At 57.4% G+C, this 14,578-nt stretch overlaps 8 protein-coding genes across 8 annotated transcripts; 4 read left to right on the top strand and 4 right to left on the bottom strand.

The window, feature by feature from the left end:
- Positions 1-2: 2 nt before the first annotated feature.
- IUM83_15928 (WD40 repeat-containing protein) lies at positions 3-2,270 on the top strand (the record flags this gene model as incomplete). The annotated part of the gene is made up of 11 exons (XM_067940773.1): positions 3-95; positions 178-232; positions 311-504; positions 570-671; positions 734-979; positions 1,039-1,110; positions 1,183-1,272; positions 1,337-1,746; positions 1,814-1,879; positions 1,942-2,012; positions 2,086-2,270. The coding sequence occupies 11 exons, from the start codon at positions 3-5 to the stop codon at positions 2,268-2,270; spliced, it is 1,584 nt and encodes a 527-aa protein (XP_067790223.1).
- Positions 2,271-2,662: 392 nt separating this feature from the next.
- On the bottom strand, positions 2,663-3,568 carry IUM83_15927 (Purine nucleoside phosphorylase I, inosine and guanosine-specific; the record flags this gene model as incomplete). The annotated part of the gene is made up of 1 exon (XM_067940772.1): positions 2,663-3,568. The coding sequence occupies one exon, from the start codon at positions 3,566-3,568 to the stop codon at positions 2,663-2,665; it is 906 nt and encodes a 301-aa protein (XP_067790220.1).
- A 517-nt stretch (positions 3,569-4,085) lies between these two features.
- On the bottom strand, positions 4,086-5,150 carry IUM83_15926 (purine nucleoside phosphorylase I, inosine and guanosine-specific; the record flags this gene model as incomplete). The annotated part of the gene is made up of 1 exon (XM_067940771.1): positions 4,086-5,150. The coding sequence occupies one exon, from the start codon at positions 5,148-5,150 to the stop codon at positions 4,086-4,088; it is 1,065 nt and encodes a 354-aa protein (XP_067790225.1).
- A 444-nt stretch (positions 5,151-5,594) lies between these two features.
- On the bottom strand, positions 5,595-5,801 carry IUM83_15925 (ribonuclease H-like domain-containing protein; the record flags this gene model as incomplete). The annotated part of the gene is made up of 1 exon (XM_067940770.1): positions 5,595-5,801. One exon carries the CDS (start codon positions 5,799-5,801, stop codon positions 5,595-5,597), a length of 207 nt encoding a protein of 68 aa, XP_067790226.1.
- A 514-nt stretch (positions 5,802-6,315) lies between these two features.
- IUM83_15924 (Charged multivesicular body protein 1b-2) lies at positions 6,316-6,945 on the top strand (the record flags this gene model as incomplete). The annotated part of the gene is made up of 1 exon (XM_067940769.1): positions 6,316-6,945. The coding sequence occupies one exon, from the start codon at positions 6,316-6,318 to the stop codon at positions 6,943-6,945; it is 630 nt and encodes a 209-aa protein (XP_067790227.1).
- A 458-nt stretch (positions 6,946-7,403) lies between these two features.
- Positions 7,404-9,605, top strand: IUM83_15923 (xenotropic and polytropic murine leukemia virus receptor xpr1; the record flags this gene model as incomplete). The annotated part of the gene is made up of 1 exon (XM_067940768.1): positions 7,404-9,605. One exon carries the CDS (start codon positions 7,404-7,406, stop codon positions 9,603-9,605), a length of 2,202 nt encoding a protein of 733 aa, XP_067790218.1.
- A 217-nt stretch (positions 9,606-9,822) lies between these two features.
- Positions 9,823-10,365, bottom strand: IUM83_15922 (translationally controlled tumor protein; the record flags this gene model as incomplete). The annotated part of the gene is made up of 1 exon (XM_067940767.1): positions 9,823-10,365. The coding sequence occupies one exon, from the start codon at positions 10,363-10,365 to the stop codon at positions 9,823-9,825; it is 543 nt and encodes a 180-aa protein (XP_067790332.1).
- Positions 10,366-11,501: 1,136 nt separating this feature from the next.
- IUM83_15921 (Egl nine 1) lies at positions 11,502-14,196 on the top strand (the record flags this gene model as incomplete). Its single annotated transcript, XM_067940766.1, has 3 exons — positions 11,502-11,564; positions 11,666-11,742; positions 11,847-14,196. 3 exons carry the CDS (start codon positions 11,502-11,504, stop codon positions 14,194-14,196), a joined length of 2,490 nt encoding a protein of 829 aa, XP_067790224.1.
- Between the last annotated feature and the right edge of the window lie 382 nt (positions 14,197-14,578).

Genomic DNA, 14,578 nt, shown 5'->3' with positions numbered 1-14,578 from the left:
ACATGGCGCCACCCGCTCCAACCCCCGCCGGGGCTCGCTCGGAGCACGGCCGCCCGTCCAGACACGAAGACAGCGGACTGATGTCGGACGAAGACGTGCGTTGCCCAGACCCGAACACATTTAGGACCGAAGAGTGTTGTGGCTGACGTTGGCTCGGTGTTCAACCGTTGCGCTTAGTTCTATGACGCCCACGAAAACATGGAGGCGGACGCCCATCGCCACGCGTCTGCAGGTGTGTCAAGATGGCTCAGTAACGCAGAGACCGTGTACTACTGTTAGAATCGCTGACATTATGATTTTAACTGTACAGCTTCAAATGCAGCGACGAACCAGCAATTGCGAGGCCCTGAGCTGGAGACCAAGCCGAGCGACCCGGACGACAGCAAGTATATTGTGAAGAACAAGGACACGGGCGAAGTATTCGACATCCGCGACTTGGCGAGCATGCCGGCCAACTCGTACTCCATTTTCCCAAACAACTTTGTCGCTCCACAGGAAGAAGAGGTAGGCGGGATATGAATTGGATTGTGGAAGACAACGGCTCCGCTTAGTTCTATGCGTGTATGCAGGCCAAGCGAACCAAAACTAGGCGACCTTCGCTGACCAAGATCATGGCTAAATTCCCGATCAAATCCAAGGCGAAAGAACCAGCAAAAAAGAACCATGTTCTGGTACTGCTGCACAACCAATTTTTTTTTCACTTTCGCTGACTGGGGAAATGTTATCGTCTTAGGTGACATGTTGCAAAAAGGAAAAGCGAGACTTTGAGGATCTATGTCTGGCACAGACATTATCGAAGCACACTGGCACCATCTGGACGATGAAGTTCAGCCATGATGGTGCTCGGCTCGTGTCGGGAGGGCAAGACACCATCCTGCGCGTTTGGAAAGTTCAAATTAGCTCTGAAGAAGATGCCAAAGTAGCGAGAGAGAACGATGAAAAACATATCCTTGATGCTGAGCCAGAGAGGTCCTACCAGGTAAGGCTACGCACAAAGCAACTGCTATCTACCTAGCCTGACGGTTAATGTTGCCTCAGGGGCACACAATGCCAATCGTGGATGTGTCTTGGAGTCGCAGCAACTTCATCCTGTCGGCATCAATGGACAAGGTCTGACTTAGATCTACGCGTACACCATGATACTTTACGATACCTGACCCTGATACGTGCTTGCTATTCCAGACGGTTAGGCTATGGCATATCTCGCGCGAAGACTGTCTGCATGTATTTCATCATCCTGATAGCGTGCCTGCGGTGGACTTCCACCCAAAGGTTTGTTGACTCGATCACTGGTGAGGCTATAAACCTTGTCTGATAATCATGCTGCAAAACATAGGAGGATCGATACTTTTTGTCGGGGTGCTTCGACAATAAAGCACGCGTTTGGGATATCCCAGACGGTTGTGTAGTTTCCTACGTTCAGACGCCAGTGATGATTACTGCTGCCAGCTTTAACCCCAGCGGCACACGCGCCATTGTTGGCTTACTGAATGGGCAATGCATTTTTTACCAAGTCAACTCGCACCAGCAGATGAACTACTACACACAGATTGAGTGTCGAAACAGTCGTGGGTCAATGAGAAAGGGACGCAAGGTCACAGGTATCGAGTTTGATCCTGAGGGCAAATATTTCCTGGTCAGCACAAACGACTCGCGCATGAGACTCTTCTCAGTCGACAACTATTCCCGAATATGCAAGTATAAGGGCCTCGTAAATGGGCACCTTCAAATCAAGGGAAGATTCAGGTATGGCGATGGCTTTGTTACGCTTATTCGGATTCCCTACTCCTCACATTGTTGTACATATTTCCAGCCAAGATGGCGACTTCGTAATTTGTGGGTCAGAGAACGGTTCGGTCTACGTTTGGAACAAAGCAAGGTTTGTGCTGCTCATTTATCGAATGATTGGTGTATTGCCTAAGACTTTCATTTGAGCCACAGATACCTCAAGTCTATGAGCATCGTCAAAAGCAGCAAGCAGGATCGCAATTCCTCCTACGAATTTTTTACAGGTACAGTTTGCAGAAGTTGATGCTAACAGTGAGAACTTGTCCTTATATTCATTTAAATTATTTCGTGCTATAGCTGCCGAGCCACCAAATGGTATTGTTACGGTTGCACTGTTTGCACCGGCGAGCACGTTCGCTATGGTGAAATCAAAGCTAGAGGCTAGTGACGACGTGAATACGAACGCGTGCACGGGGTTGATCGTGAGCGCGAGTTACGATGGATGCATCAAGTTTTTCGAGCGGTCTGTCAAGAGCGTGTAACCGAGGCAGCAGTAGCTCACCAAGTTCAGTTGCTAGTAGACCCCTTCAGCTGAACGTGGTCACCAAACTACAGGTGACAGATATACAGGATGCCCACCTCAATAGAACACAAGGTGAAACCATAGCTTGGAACTCGTGTAATAGACTGATGAGTACTCCTTTGGAATGACCAAGCACCGCTGCTAAGAAGAGAGCTGAGAGTATTAAACAGAGTGGAGCTAGTTTAAGGTATAGTAGCTCTTGCATTGTGCTTTCGGCACAAGCAAATGGTTTCCCTCTACAACGATGCGTCTATTCGATTCTGTCTATAGGCCGCAAAAGATGGTATTTGCTCAACGGGCTATCGTCAACCAACTAGCTCGCGAACCTGTACCTTAAAAGACTTCAATCATCTACGAGTGGTGCTGCTGGCCAACCGCAACGATCAGATCGCGCACAAACGTCTCGATGTCGTATTGGGTGGCCTGAATCGTCTCGATCACTTCCTCGTGGCAAGCCGCAGCGCCATTTTCCCCAGGAAATACTGCCTTATTGGTGATAACAGAGAGGCCAATCGTCTTGATGCCGCAGTGGGCGGCCACGATGGCTTCAGGGGCTGTGCTCATGCCAACAGCATCGCAGCCGATGACCCGCAGGAAGCGAGCCTCTGTTGGTGTTTCATATGTAGGCCCAGAAACGAAGCAGTACACACCACGTCGGACCTTGTTCGCTATGCCAAGCGTTTCTGCAACGCCGAGCGCCAGCTCCTGAAGTTTCTCGTCGTAACAGTTCGTCAGCGGAGTGAAACGACCACCGAAGCGCGAGTCGTTCGGGCCGATCAGCGGGTGTTGCCCGGACAACCCTGGCATGTTCAGGTGGTCGTTCAGAATCATCATGTCGCCCACATTGAAGTCCGGGTTCAGACCCCCGGCAGCATTCGTCACCAACAGATATTTGATGCCCAGGAGGTACAAGGCGCGAATGGGCAGTGTGATCTCCTGCATCGAGTACCCTTCGTAGCAGTGAACGCGACCGCGCATGCACACGACGTGGATCCCCTCGAGGTCGCCAAACACGAGCTCTCCCGCGTGGCCCTCGACGGTGGAGCGGGGGAACTGCGGGATGTCCTCGTACTTGATGACTTCCTGGTTGGCGAGACACTTGCTGAGGCCGCCGAGGCCGGAGCCGCACACGACGCCGATGAGCGGGCGGGTGGTGACGCGTTCCTGGATGTAGTCGTTGATGACATCGATTCGCTCCTTGGGGGCGGTCTCTGGAGGAGCCGAGGGGACTGGCGAGTTTTTCGAGTCGTTCATCATGGTGCTTTGGGGGCTTTGCCTGCCAGGTGTGTGCTGCAATCGTCAAGAGTTGAAGACTGAACTCCTGTACTGTATTGCGCACGACTAGCACGCGAAAGAAGCGATTGGCTGGCCTGATTTGTGACCAAATGCACAAAAAATAGGGCGGACCTCTTTGCCCATAGTGAGAACGAGTCAACGCGGCTTGGCGCAGAAGCCAAATTTTTTTGAATTTGGATCGCGGCAAGACCACTTCAACGAGCTCCGAGGTCTATTGCTCACTAACCGTTGCAGCCTGCAATGCAGGCACATAGCTGCCATTCAAGGGATTTGCTCGGCGTCTTCACGGATGACTCAGCGACGGTCAACGCTTCCTGCGTCACGCCATCATGGCAAGCTCGATGATGTGGGCCCGCCTCAAGACAAGAGAACTGGCACACATTCACGGTGATGACCAAAGCTGTGGTCGGTAATTTATCGTCGTAGTATTTGCACCCAGCACGCAGTTAGCAACCCTATAACTTAGCCGAAGACTCGCCTACGAGTGGTGTTGCTCCCCCACGGCTGCGATCAGGTCCCGCACGTACGTCTCGATGTCGTGCTGCGTGGCCTGGACGGTCTCGAGCACCTCGTTGTGGGAGGCCGGCTCACGCTCTTCGCCAGGGAAGAGCGCCTTGTTGGTGATCACGGACAGGCCGATCACCTTCAGCCCACAGTGGGCGGCCACGATCACCTCGGGCACCGTGCTCATGCCGACGGCGTCGCCCCCGACCAGCCTCAGGAAGCGGCACTCCGTCGGGGTCTCGAACGTCGGCCCGGAAACGAAGCAATACACGCCCTTGCGGACCTTGTGCGCGAGACCGAGCTTCTCCGCCACACTCACGGCCAGGTCTTGCAGCTTCTTGTCGTAGCAGTTCGAGAGCGGCGTGAACCGGGGGCCGAAGCGCGAGTCGTTCGGGCCAATTAGCGGGTGTTGCCCGGACAACCCTGGCATGTTCAGGTGGTCGTTCAGAATCATCATGTCGCCCACGTTGAAGTCCGGGTTCAGACCACCCGCGGCGTTAGTTACGAGCAAGTACTTGATGCCCAGGAGGTACATGACGCGAATGGGGAGAGCCGTCTCGCGCATGGCGTAGCCCTCGTAGCAGTGGAAGCGACCGCGCATGCACACGACGCGGATACCGTCCAGATCGCCGAATACGAGCTCGCCCGCGTGGCCCTCGACGGTGGAGCGGGGGAACTGCGGAATGTCTTCGTACTTGATGACCTCCTGGTCGACGAGGCACTTGCTGAGGCCGCCGAGACCGGAGCCGCACACGACGCCGATGAGCGGGCGGGTGGTGACGCGTTTCTGGAGGTAGTCGTTGATGACATCGATGCGCTCCTTGGGCACGGCCTCGTCGGAGATCTGGCCCGTGGAGAGACGCCGCACGTGGTGCGTGGGCTTGTCGTGGGTGGCGGCGAGCGTGGCGACAGAGTTGACGTTGGGGTTGGCGCGCGGACTCATGCCGTCCACGCTGTGGCTGTGGTGCTGGCGAGTCACGTGCGGCGGCAGCGAGGCCAACACCAGCTCGGGCGCTGCGGGCTTGAGATCGTTCATCATGGCGGCGTGGGAGAAGGAACGAAGGCGCTGAGACTCCGAGGCGGCGGATTGAGAAGTGGCCCACCAACCGCCGGGACGCAACGGCAACTACAAACCGCGCGTCATCGGCTGTTAAGCGGTGAAGAGCTCGCGCATTCAGCGCGAGGAGGTCCACTTCCTGAGTCCATGTGCGCTGCAAGAAGCTGCAGTCTCCGAGCTAAGAAGCACACATTCTGGCCGCACACTGTGAGTGTCACTCAACACCGACGAGGGTAATGCGTGAAGAAGACCTGGCAATGCCATCTTCAGCAGGTGATTGATTGATTTGGTGCTACCACGTCCCCTGCCTAACCTGCGGCTAACGACACTTCACGCACACGGATACATGTCGGAGGCTTGGATCCGAGCTGCGCACACCAACAGGAGCTTGGCCGTACTGGGGACGTCCAGGCTGAGAACGAGCCTTTACTCGCGCACCGGCGGGTTTCCGGCCTTGCCGGTGCCGCCGCTGTAGCCGGCCATGTACGCGTTGGCCTCGGCGTGCGTCTCGAAGCGCTGGTGCTGGTTGTGCGAGTAGCCGTTCGTCTGCGCCTTGGCCGAGTCCCAGGACTTGTACACGCCGGGTTCGCGGCCGCTCGCCACCGCGTAATATCCGCCCTTGCCCTTCGGCATCTTGGTCTGCTGGCTGCTGTTGTCTGGGGTCTTGCTCGCTTGCTCCCTTGCCGTCGTTTGGCGAAGTGAGCCTACGCGGACTCGAAGGAAATCCGAGCCCCTTTCCCGGAGTTGCCCTTGCCCATTAACTCCTTGCCGCGAGTTTGCTGCAGCTCGGCAAGCCGCGGCATGGTGCTGCATGTCGTCGTGCATAGAATGCTACCAGTCTGCTAGGGTTCTAGATGCAGCGCCGAGCTGTTGGTTAAGCCAGCATCACGCGCCCCGCGTGTGCCGCCGAAGCCGTGTTGCGGCAAGTTCAACTAATACTGCCATGTTGAAGTTTCCTTGATAGTTGATGGTTTTAAAGTCTGCTTAGGCGGGTCTTTTAACGCGAGTTGCAAAAAAACTTTCTGCAAAGCGGGTTAAAAACAAAACACCCATTCCAACCGGCCGAACAAAAATCCAGGCGTGGCATTTCCCAGTGCTCGAGGAAGAGCGAGAGCAAGGCGCAGAGCACCCCGCCACGCCCCGCACGATGATGAACATCTTCTCGCGCAAGAACAAGCTGGAGGACGAGCTGTTCAACATGAAGTTCACGGCCAAGACGCTGCTGCGCAACGCCAAGAAGTGCGAGAAGAACCAGGTGGCGCAGAAGGCCAAGCTCAAGAAGGCCATCGAGCAGGGCAACATGGAGGGCGCCAAGATCTACGCGCAGAACGTGATCCGCGAGAAGAACCAGGCGCTGAGCTACCTGCAGCTGGCCTCGCGCATGGACGCCGTGGCAGCGCGAGTACAGACGGCCATCAGCATGGGGCAGCTCAAGGCCAACATGAGCGGAGTGGTCAAGGGCATGGACACGGTCATGGAGTCCATGAACGTGGAGAAGATCTCGCAGACCATGGACCAGTTCGAGAAGCACTTCGAGGACATGGACGTGCGCTCCGCCTACATGGAGGGCGCCATGAGCAGCGGCACGTCGCTCTCGACGCCCGCCGACCAGGTGGACGACCTCATTCAGATGGTCGCGGACGAGAACGGGCTCAAGATCGCCGGCCAGTTGGACTCAGCCGGGCTCGTGGGCACGGAGCTGCCCACGACGGAGGCCGCTCGAGAGAAGAAGTCGCAGGACGACCTGACCATGCGGCTCGCGGCGCTGCGAAAGTGACCGCTGCTGCCGCTTCATGAACTTTAACACACATTTGCACTTGCCGCCAGCTCACGGAGAGAACGCCTCGAAGCTCCGTACCTGCTGGCCTACTATTGCATGTATATACACGTATTGCACCAGCAGCGAATGTTGTGTTGCCTTCCTTCTCGGACGCGATGACAATGCCGCAATGTCTTCTATTTAGTAGTCTCACTCCGCCTAAAATGGCTGTATCCGGGGTAGGCCTTCGATACCAATGTGAACATCAAGTGTATCTACACCTACGATTCCCATAAAAGCGGGTTAAAGTCAGGCTAAATCGATGGACACCGTGCCGCCATGCGACTATCGGATTGGTCTCGGCTCGACCACGTCAACTGCGGCGCCGCCAGCTACAGGCTAATCAGATCGGGGCGAGCGCTGGCGCTGGCCGAGGCAACTACTAGCGCCGGCCGCCACTAGCGGATCCTCCGGCCATGGTGCACTTCGGTCTGCGGCTGCGCGACAACGCCGTGGCCGAGTGGCGCGGCGACTACCTCGACTACGACGGGCTCAAGCGGCTGCTGGAGCGGCAGCGGCAGATCGACGCGGCGCTGGCCGGCGCAGCCGCCGCCGCAGCTGCCAGCACGGCGCTCGAGGTGCGCGCGCCCACCAACACCGCGGAGGCCGACGACGCGCTGAGCAGACACCAGTGGCGCCCCATGGCCACGGGCAGCAGCGCGCAGCTGGCGCACAAGATCGGCAGCAAGTTCGCGTTCCTGCGCCTGCCGGGCACGCCGCCGACGTCCTCCGAGTCCGACCAGCTGCAGACGCTGCTCGCGGCCCCCGTCGCCTTCGAGGAGGCGCTCGATCACGAGTACAGCAAGGTGGAACTCGCCTACGCACGCCACGCCGCGCAGCTCGCAGAGCAGCTGCGGCATTTGCAGGCGCAGCACCGAGAGGACGCGCCCGCGACGGCGCAGGAGTCGCTCAAGAACTCGCTCGTCGAGCTGCACCGCCTGCTCAATCTGCTGCACAACTTCGCGCTGCTGAACTACACTGGCTTCGTCAAGATCCTCAAGCGCTACGACAAGATCGCCAGCTTCCCGGCGGAGCAGCGCGAGCAGCAGAAAGCCAAGCTGCAGACCTTCGAGTTCGCCAAGGCACAGAGATGCTCCGATCTGCTGCACCAGGTGGAGCGATCGTTCGCGGACTGGTTCTGCGATGGCAACACAACTGTGGCAGCGGCGACGCTCATGACCAAGAAGGAGGACTTTGTCAACTGGGGCCACATTTACCTCGGCATCAAGGCCGGCTCGTGCCTGATCCTGCTGATCTGGGTGTGCTGGGACTCGCTGGTGGTCCCTACGTTCCACAATGGCCGCGAGAACCACCTCATCGATCTGGTGCGCACCCGTGCGTACCCGGTTTATCGCGGCATCGGCTGTCTGCTGTTGCTGCACTGGCTGGTGGGGGTGTCGCTCTACGTCTGGCGCGCGGCTCGCATTAACTATCGATACATCTTCGAGCTGAACCCGCGCCGTGCTCAGTCGTACCCGCAGGTCTTCAGCGACGCCACCAACATGACCATCGTGTTTTTGGCAAACGTGCTGCTTTACTACAAGGTTGTGAACGGCTACTTCCCAGAGGAGCTGCTGCACCGCGGTTACTATCCGCTGGCGCTGTTCCTGTACACCTTCTACTTCTACGCGATCCGCCCGTGGGGGCAACAGCTTGGTATGCTTCGAACATTGTGGGAGGTTGTGTGGTCGCCGCTGTATCACGTGTCGTTCTTTCACACTTTCGTGGGCGACTACCTCACAAGCACGGTGAAGGTGACCCAGGACGTCACGTGGTCAGTTTGTTTTTTCGCAACGAAGGAGTTCTTGCGCAAGGATATCGTCCCGTCAGGAGGTGACGTTCCGGACTTGCACTTGGTGCCCACGGATGTGGATCCGGATGAATCGACCTGTGCCAACAACGTGTACTATGTGAACGTGGTGGTGCCTCTGGTGTGTGCGCTCCCGCTGTGGTGGCGCTTCCTGCAGAATCTGCGCCGCGTGTACGACACGAAGACGTGGTGGCCGCACTTGCCTAATGCGGCCAAATACGCGCTGACACAGGTGGTCGTTCTCTTTGGGCTGTTCCACCCGCTTCACAGCGACAACAGCGAGGAGAATGCTCTGCAGGTGCGCATGTTTGTGGTCGCCTGGCTGTTCCTGTTCACAGCAAGTTCGCTCTACACGTGGGTCTGGGATGTGACGATTGACTGGGGGCTTGGCCGGCCTCAATTTAAGTTCCTAGGTGACTCGCAAATGTTCTCGCACAAGTGGGTCTACTACGCCGCTATCGTTGGCGACCTGTTCCTGCGTTTCGCGTGGACGCTGACGCTCATCCCGCCGCGTGGTGCAGCTCGCTGGCTGCCGCTGTACCTGCAGCCCTTCACAATGGTTCTGGAGCTGTTCCGCCGGACGTTTTGGAGCTTCTTCCGGCTGGAGAACGAGCACCTGCGCAACACGCAGGGCTTCCGTCGCGTGGACTTTATCCCGTTGCACTACGACCACGGCGTAGGCGACGTGGAGAAGGACGGCGGCGAAGAGGTGGAGCAGCTGGACTTTAGGGTTTTCACACTCAAGATCTTGGCCGTGCTGTTCACCGTGCTGGGGCTCAGCGTGATTGCGATTGTCATCGAGCGCTAAGCAGGCAGCACTGACACAATACAATAGTCCTCCTCCTCATACCAATACACTGGTAGCAATTAATCTGTTCAAGATCCTACTACAGTATCCATAAACGGTGAACATACACGGCAAAGAGTTTGAGTACATGAAGAGGAGGCATTAATTAGAGTTTAATGCGCGGGTCAAGATGAGAGAGCCCCTGCGTGGGAAGCCCCCCTCTAGCGCTCGCACGCGCTTAGAACTTAACCTCCTTGAGGCCCCACTTGATGTAGCAGAAGGTGGGGGCGTAGGCGCCCTCCGGGTAGTAGGCGTAGGCGAGGCCGGCCTCCGAGTCGCACGACTTGAACATGTAGAACTGCAGCTCCTTGAACATGGACACGAGGAACTTGACGATCTCCTGGGCGTCGCTCTTGAACTGGGCGAGGTCCTCGTCGCTGGCATTCGAGGACTTGAGGTGCTTCATGGTCTTGCGGAAGTACGACTTGAGGTAGGTCTTGAGCTCCGCCTTGGTGTCGAAGCCCGTCTCCACGTAGCCGAAGCCGACCGACTCGTCGATGACGCTGTTGACCGTCTCGACCGAGTCGTCCAGCTGCTCTTCTTCGCCGCCAAAGGCGTCGCCGCAGCCGATGTCGACGTTGTCGGTGCCCTTGGCCACCGTCTTGGACTCGACCTGGAACATGCCCGAGATGACGTTGCCCTCGAGGTCCTTGCACGGCGACACCTTGTTGGAGTCCGACATCACCTCGTCCTCCGTGAACACATCCTGCCACACCAACATCTTGATCGACTGCTTGTTTCTCTCGAGACCGAAAAGCTACTGCGCGAGGTGGGCCCGCATTGGCGAGCGGCCGCGAACAAGAGCCACCAGTTCCGAGAGGGGCGGCCAGCTGCGCGCCCGATTCAGAGGGAACAGGTGCGGCTGCTGGTCGTTCTGCGAAGAATGGCCGCGGAGCTCCCCCGCGCCAGTGGGCTCCGCAAGGGCAAGGGGACGAATTTCTGCCAATCCGAGCCCGCGACTGCTGCCGTGGTACAGATATGAGCCGCTTTGGTCTCCCATGCTGCCACGAGGACCGCGGCAGCAGCAGCACCACTACCACCAGAAGCAGCAAAAGAGGCTTCAATAAGAAAATCGTCTGAGGTGCCGATATGCATATCGGTCGCGGGTCGGCGGACTGTGGCAGTCCATTCTCGCGCCCTGAAAAAGTAAGTGCGCCGATGGTGTACCGCGCAATCGGTACAGTGGTGTGCGCCACGCCACTCGTTCGTCAACAGCGGTCCGCAGCAGATGTCCGCGCAGGTCCTCCTCTGCTTCTTCTTCCGGCGTCGCAGCGCAGCCACTCGGACCAGCGCTCGCCCTGCGCCGGCGATGGCCGTCCAGAGCCGAGCGAGTGCGCCGCGGCCACGGCCGGACACTAACCCAGCCGCGCCCATCGATGGCGTGCCTGATCGCCGCTCTTAGTGGCGAGAGCGCGCCCAATCACACGGCGACTCGGCGCGCTGTCAACTTCTACACCAGTGCACTCCGTTGACACGCTAAGGCGATAATACAGGATTATGGCGGAAGGCAGGTCCGAGATAAACAGTGCTTTACCAGAGCGCACTGGTTTTTCCACATGCCAGATGGCAGGCTATTCTCTTAGGGCCGGTTCACTAGCGAAATGTGTCTGCAGCGTGGTCGGATGCACTACAGTAGACACCTCCAATCAGCGAATCAGTGCGCTCTATCTCGATATTTTTACCAATAGCAGACTCTCCTCGGACATGTGCGCTGTGACATCGCTGTGGCTGCTGCTTCCTGGCGGTAGACGCCGAATCGCAGTGAACGAGCGAGGGCCGGGCCACCACTTTCCTCGCCCGCCCGCCGCGGTCACCGCCAGCCTCCGCCTGAGCGAGCCTCTCCACCGGTGGACCGCCATGTCCAAGGCGCCCAAGGCCAAGAAGGCCGCGCTCCATTACCAGCCGTACCAGGCGCTCGGCGTGAGTCGCAGCACGTCTCTCTGTTCGTCTGGCTGCCTGGTGGGCGCTCGTCTAACGCTCCTCTGCTCTGTGCCTGTGTGTGATCTGCTGGCGCCACGTAGCAGGCCGGCGACGTCGACGATGCGTCCATGGACCTCAACATGTCGGACCTGCCGCTGCATCTGGACCCCGTGCTCTCGTACGTCCGCTCTGCCTCTGCCTCTGTCTGGCAACCGCCCTCACCTCACGCCCCACCTCACGTGTCTTGCTACTGCTGCTGCTACTGCTGCTCTGTCCGTCCAGAGGCCTGTCCTCCAGCATGAGCCGCAACCTGTGGGACGACTGGAACGAGAACGACGCCAACTTCGGCATGAAGTTCGACATGTTCGCGGACGAGGTCAGCACGGCCAGCACCGCCAGCTCCACGGCCAGTCCGAACCCGAGCATGCACGTGCCGCCCATGGGCACCAGCAGCGCAGACGCCCACTCGAACAACAGTTACGGCCACTTGACGCCCTCGCCCTACGAGCAGCAGCAGAACGCGTCGTCCAACACGATGCACGCTGGAGTAGGCACCCTCACCCCCGAGGACCCCCTCAAACCGCGCGCGAGCGTCCAGCGGTCGCTCAGCGAGGACATCGTCAACATGCTGGATGACAGCAACGAGACCTCGTTCCCCAAGCAAGTGGACACGGACCAACGCCGTGACGTGGCCATGCAGAACATGATGTTTGACCCTGCGTCAGGACAGAACTTCCCGCAGCAGCACAACAACCAGTACCAGCACCAACAAATGCACCCGAACCACATGCACCAGTTTCAGCAGCAACAGATCCAGATACAACTGCAGCAGCAATACCAACCGCAGCCGCCCCGGCAGCAACATCAATTTCAGCAGACTACTGGACCCAACGCGACAAGCTGGATGAACAGCTTCGCTGGTGGGAACGAGAGCTCTGCCACCACGAGTACAACGGCTTCTGCCAAGCCTATCAATCCGTCAGGCCACCGTCCCCCGTCAAACCCATCTAACCCAACGACGCTAGATATTGCCGTTGCTGAGGGAACGGCTTCATTGGTTGCCAAGTGTCCTGCGTCTCAAGCTCCGGCCACGCCGACTGTGTCCGCCCCGCTTGGGCTGCCCCCAGCTTCCCAACAAACTACTACTCAGAGTAGCACCAACGAAAAGACTGCTGGTGCTCAAGCTGGCTTGTCGACTAGGGGTGTCACCAAGCCCAACAGCGCGCCGGGTGCGGACTCAAGCAGCAGCAACGGTGCTGGTATGAACGACCCATCTCAGCAAGCCAACGCGTTCGGCGGGATGATGATGAACCCGTTTATGATGTACTCAATGATGGGTCCACAGGGAATGAACATGATGGGAATGCCCATGCAGATGCCTATGGGGATGAATATGCATGGAATGAACGCGATGAACGACGTCAATGGTTCGAACGGAACTAACGATGCAAATGGTGGGAACAACATGAACGGCATGAACGGCATGAACGGCATGAACGCAATGGCTGGTATGAATGGTATGCAGCTTCCAATGCAACTGCAGCTGCAGTTACAGTTGCAAATGCAAATGCAAATGGCTCAGATGGCGCAGATGAACGGAATGGGTGGTATGAATGGGATGCAGATGCCCATGGGACTTCCAGGTATGCCTATGGGTATGAACATGCCGATGCCCCTGAACATGAATATGCAGCAGCAGGTTAACCCACAGAGCGGAGTATCGGGCGATGTTGAGATGACAGCAGCAGCTTCGATGGGCATGCCTACAGCTGGTGGTCCAATGCTGAAACCTGCCAGGGCATTGCAACCGAAGGGTGCGCGCCCAGGGCCGGCCTTTGTGAGCATCGCAAGGAAGCCCGAAGAGCCTGAGGTGAGCAGCATTTTGAAATCGCTCATGGATGAGGAGGCCAAGAAGAAGGAGAAAAAGCTTGAACGCAATCGTGACTCCGCGCGTGAAAGCCGCAGAAAGCAACAGACATACGTGGAAACCCTTGAGAACGGTATTAAGCGTCTGCAGATTAACCGCGACCTCGTCCGTTCCTACCGATGGGGTGTCAGCGGTCCAGGCTTTGGTCCGCTTCCCTGCCCAAACTCGCCTCAGATGTTTGACTGGAAAAACCGTGTCGAAGTGGTTACTGGTCGCACTGAGGCGTTTTCGAGTATCCAGAACCCTGCTAATTTCCAGTCGCTCATGCGGCTTAATCGACAGCGCCGCACGTTGGCAATGCAGCAGCACGAACGCGAACGCGCGGTGTGGAAATGCTTCGTCTTCGTTGGGCGTCAACTTGCTGCAATGCGCACGCGCGTGCTGCAGGTGCAGATGCTGCGCACGTTCTCGGAAAACCCTTTGGCGATGGAGCTGGATGCAGTGTTGAATCTGACAGCTGATCAGAAACTGCAACTGCAGTGCCATGCTCAGCAGATGTTTAACGCAGAAGTGGTGGAGCTGACGAAGCTGTTCAAGGTCTTCTTTGCGTTGCGCAATGAAGCTCTTCGACTGAATATGATGTCACCTTCACTGGAGCGTTACTTCCGTGACGCGTGTTCTTTCGATCAGCTGCAAAAGCTGCTGCAGTGGACGGAGAATCATCGCACCGTCATCGAGGCGGATCTTTGCTTAGATGAAGTTTAGGCGCGAGTAGTTGTGAAATTATCTTTCAGCAAACGGTAGCACAGCGTAACGTGGGCGATTTTGTCATCGAATCCGCACATACTCGGCTTGTACAATGTCGCGGTGGTGCAACGGCAACTTCGTTGTTCATGCAGCCCTCTAACCTAGATCAATGGTAGTCTAGGGTAGACGGACCACTTAATTTTGATATCTTCGGACGGTGCTGACCTTCACAAACCAAAGTATGACTCGCTAGTACTAGTTGTTCTACGCCAACGATTTGTCCATGGGCTCGTGCTCAATTTGACGCAATTCCTGCAGCAGTTCGTCCGCCGTTGGCCGAACCTCCGGCTGAAAAGCTTGGCATCTGAGTATCAAAAGCCGGACCGGTGTTGGTGCCTCT

Source organism: Phytophthora cinnamomi (genome assembly GCF_018691715.1).
Source record: "Phytophthora cinnamomi strain GKB4 chromosome Unknown Contig47, whole genome shotgun sequence".
NCBI classification, from domain to species: Eukaryota; Oomycota; class Peronosporomycetes; order Peronosporales; family Peronosporaceae; genus Phytophthora; species Phytophthora cinnamomi.
The sequence above is the reverse complement of the archived record's forward strand: the minus strand, read 5'-3'. Positions and strand labels throughout refer to the sequence as shown.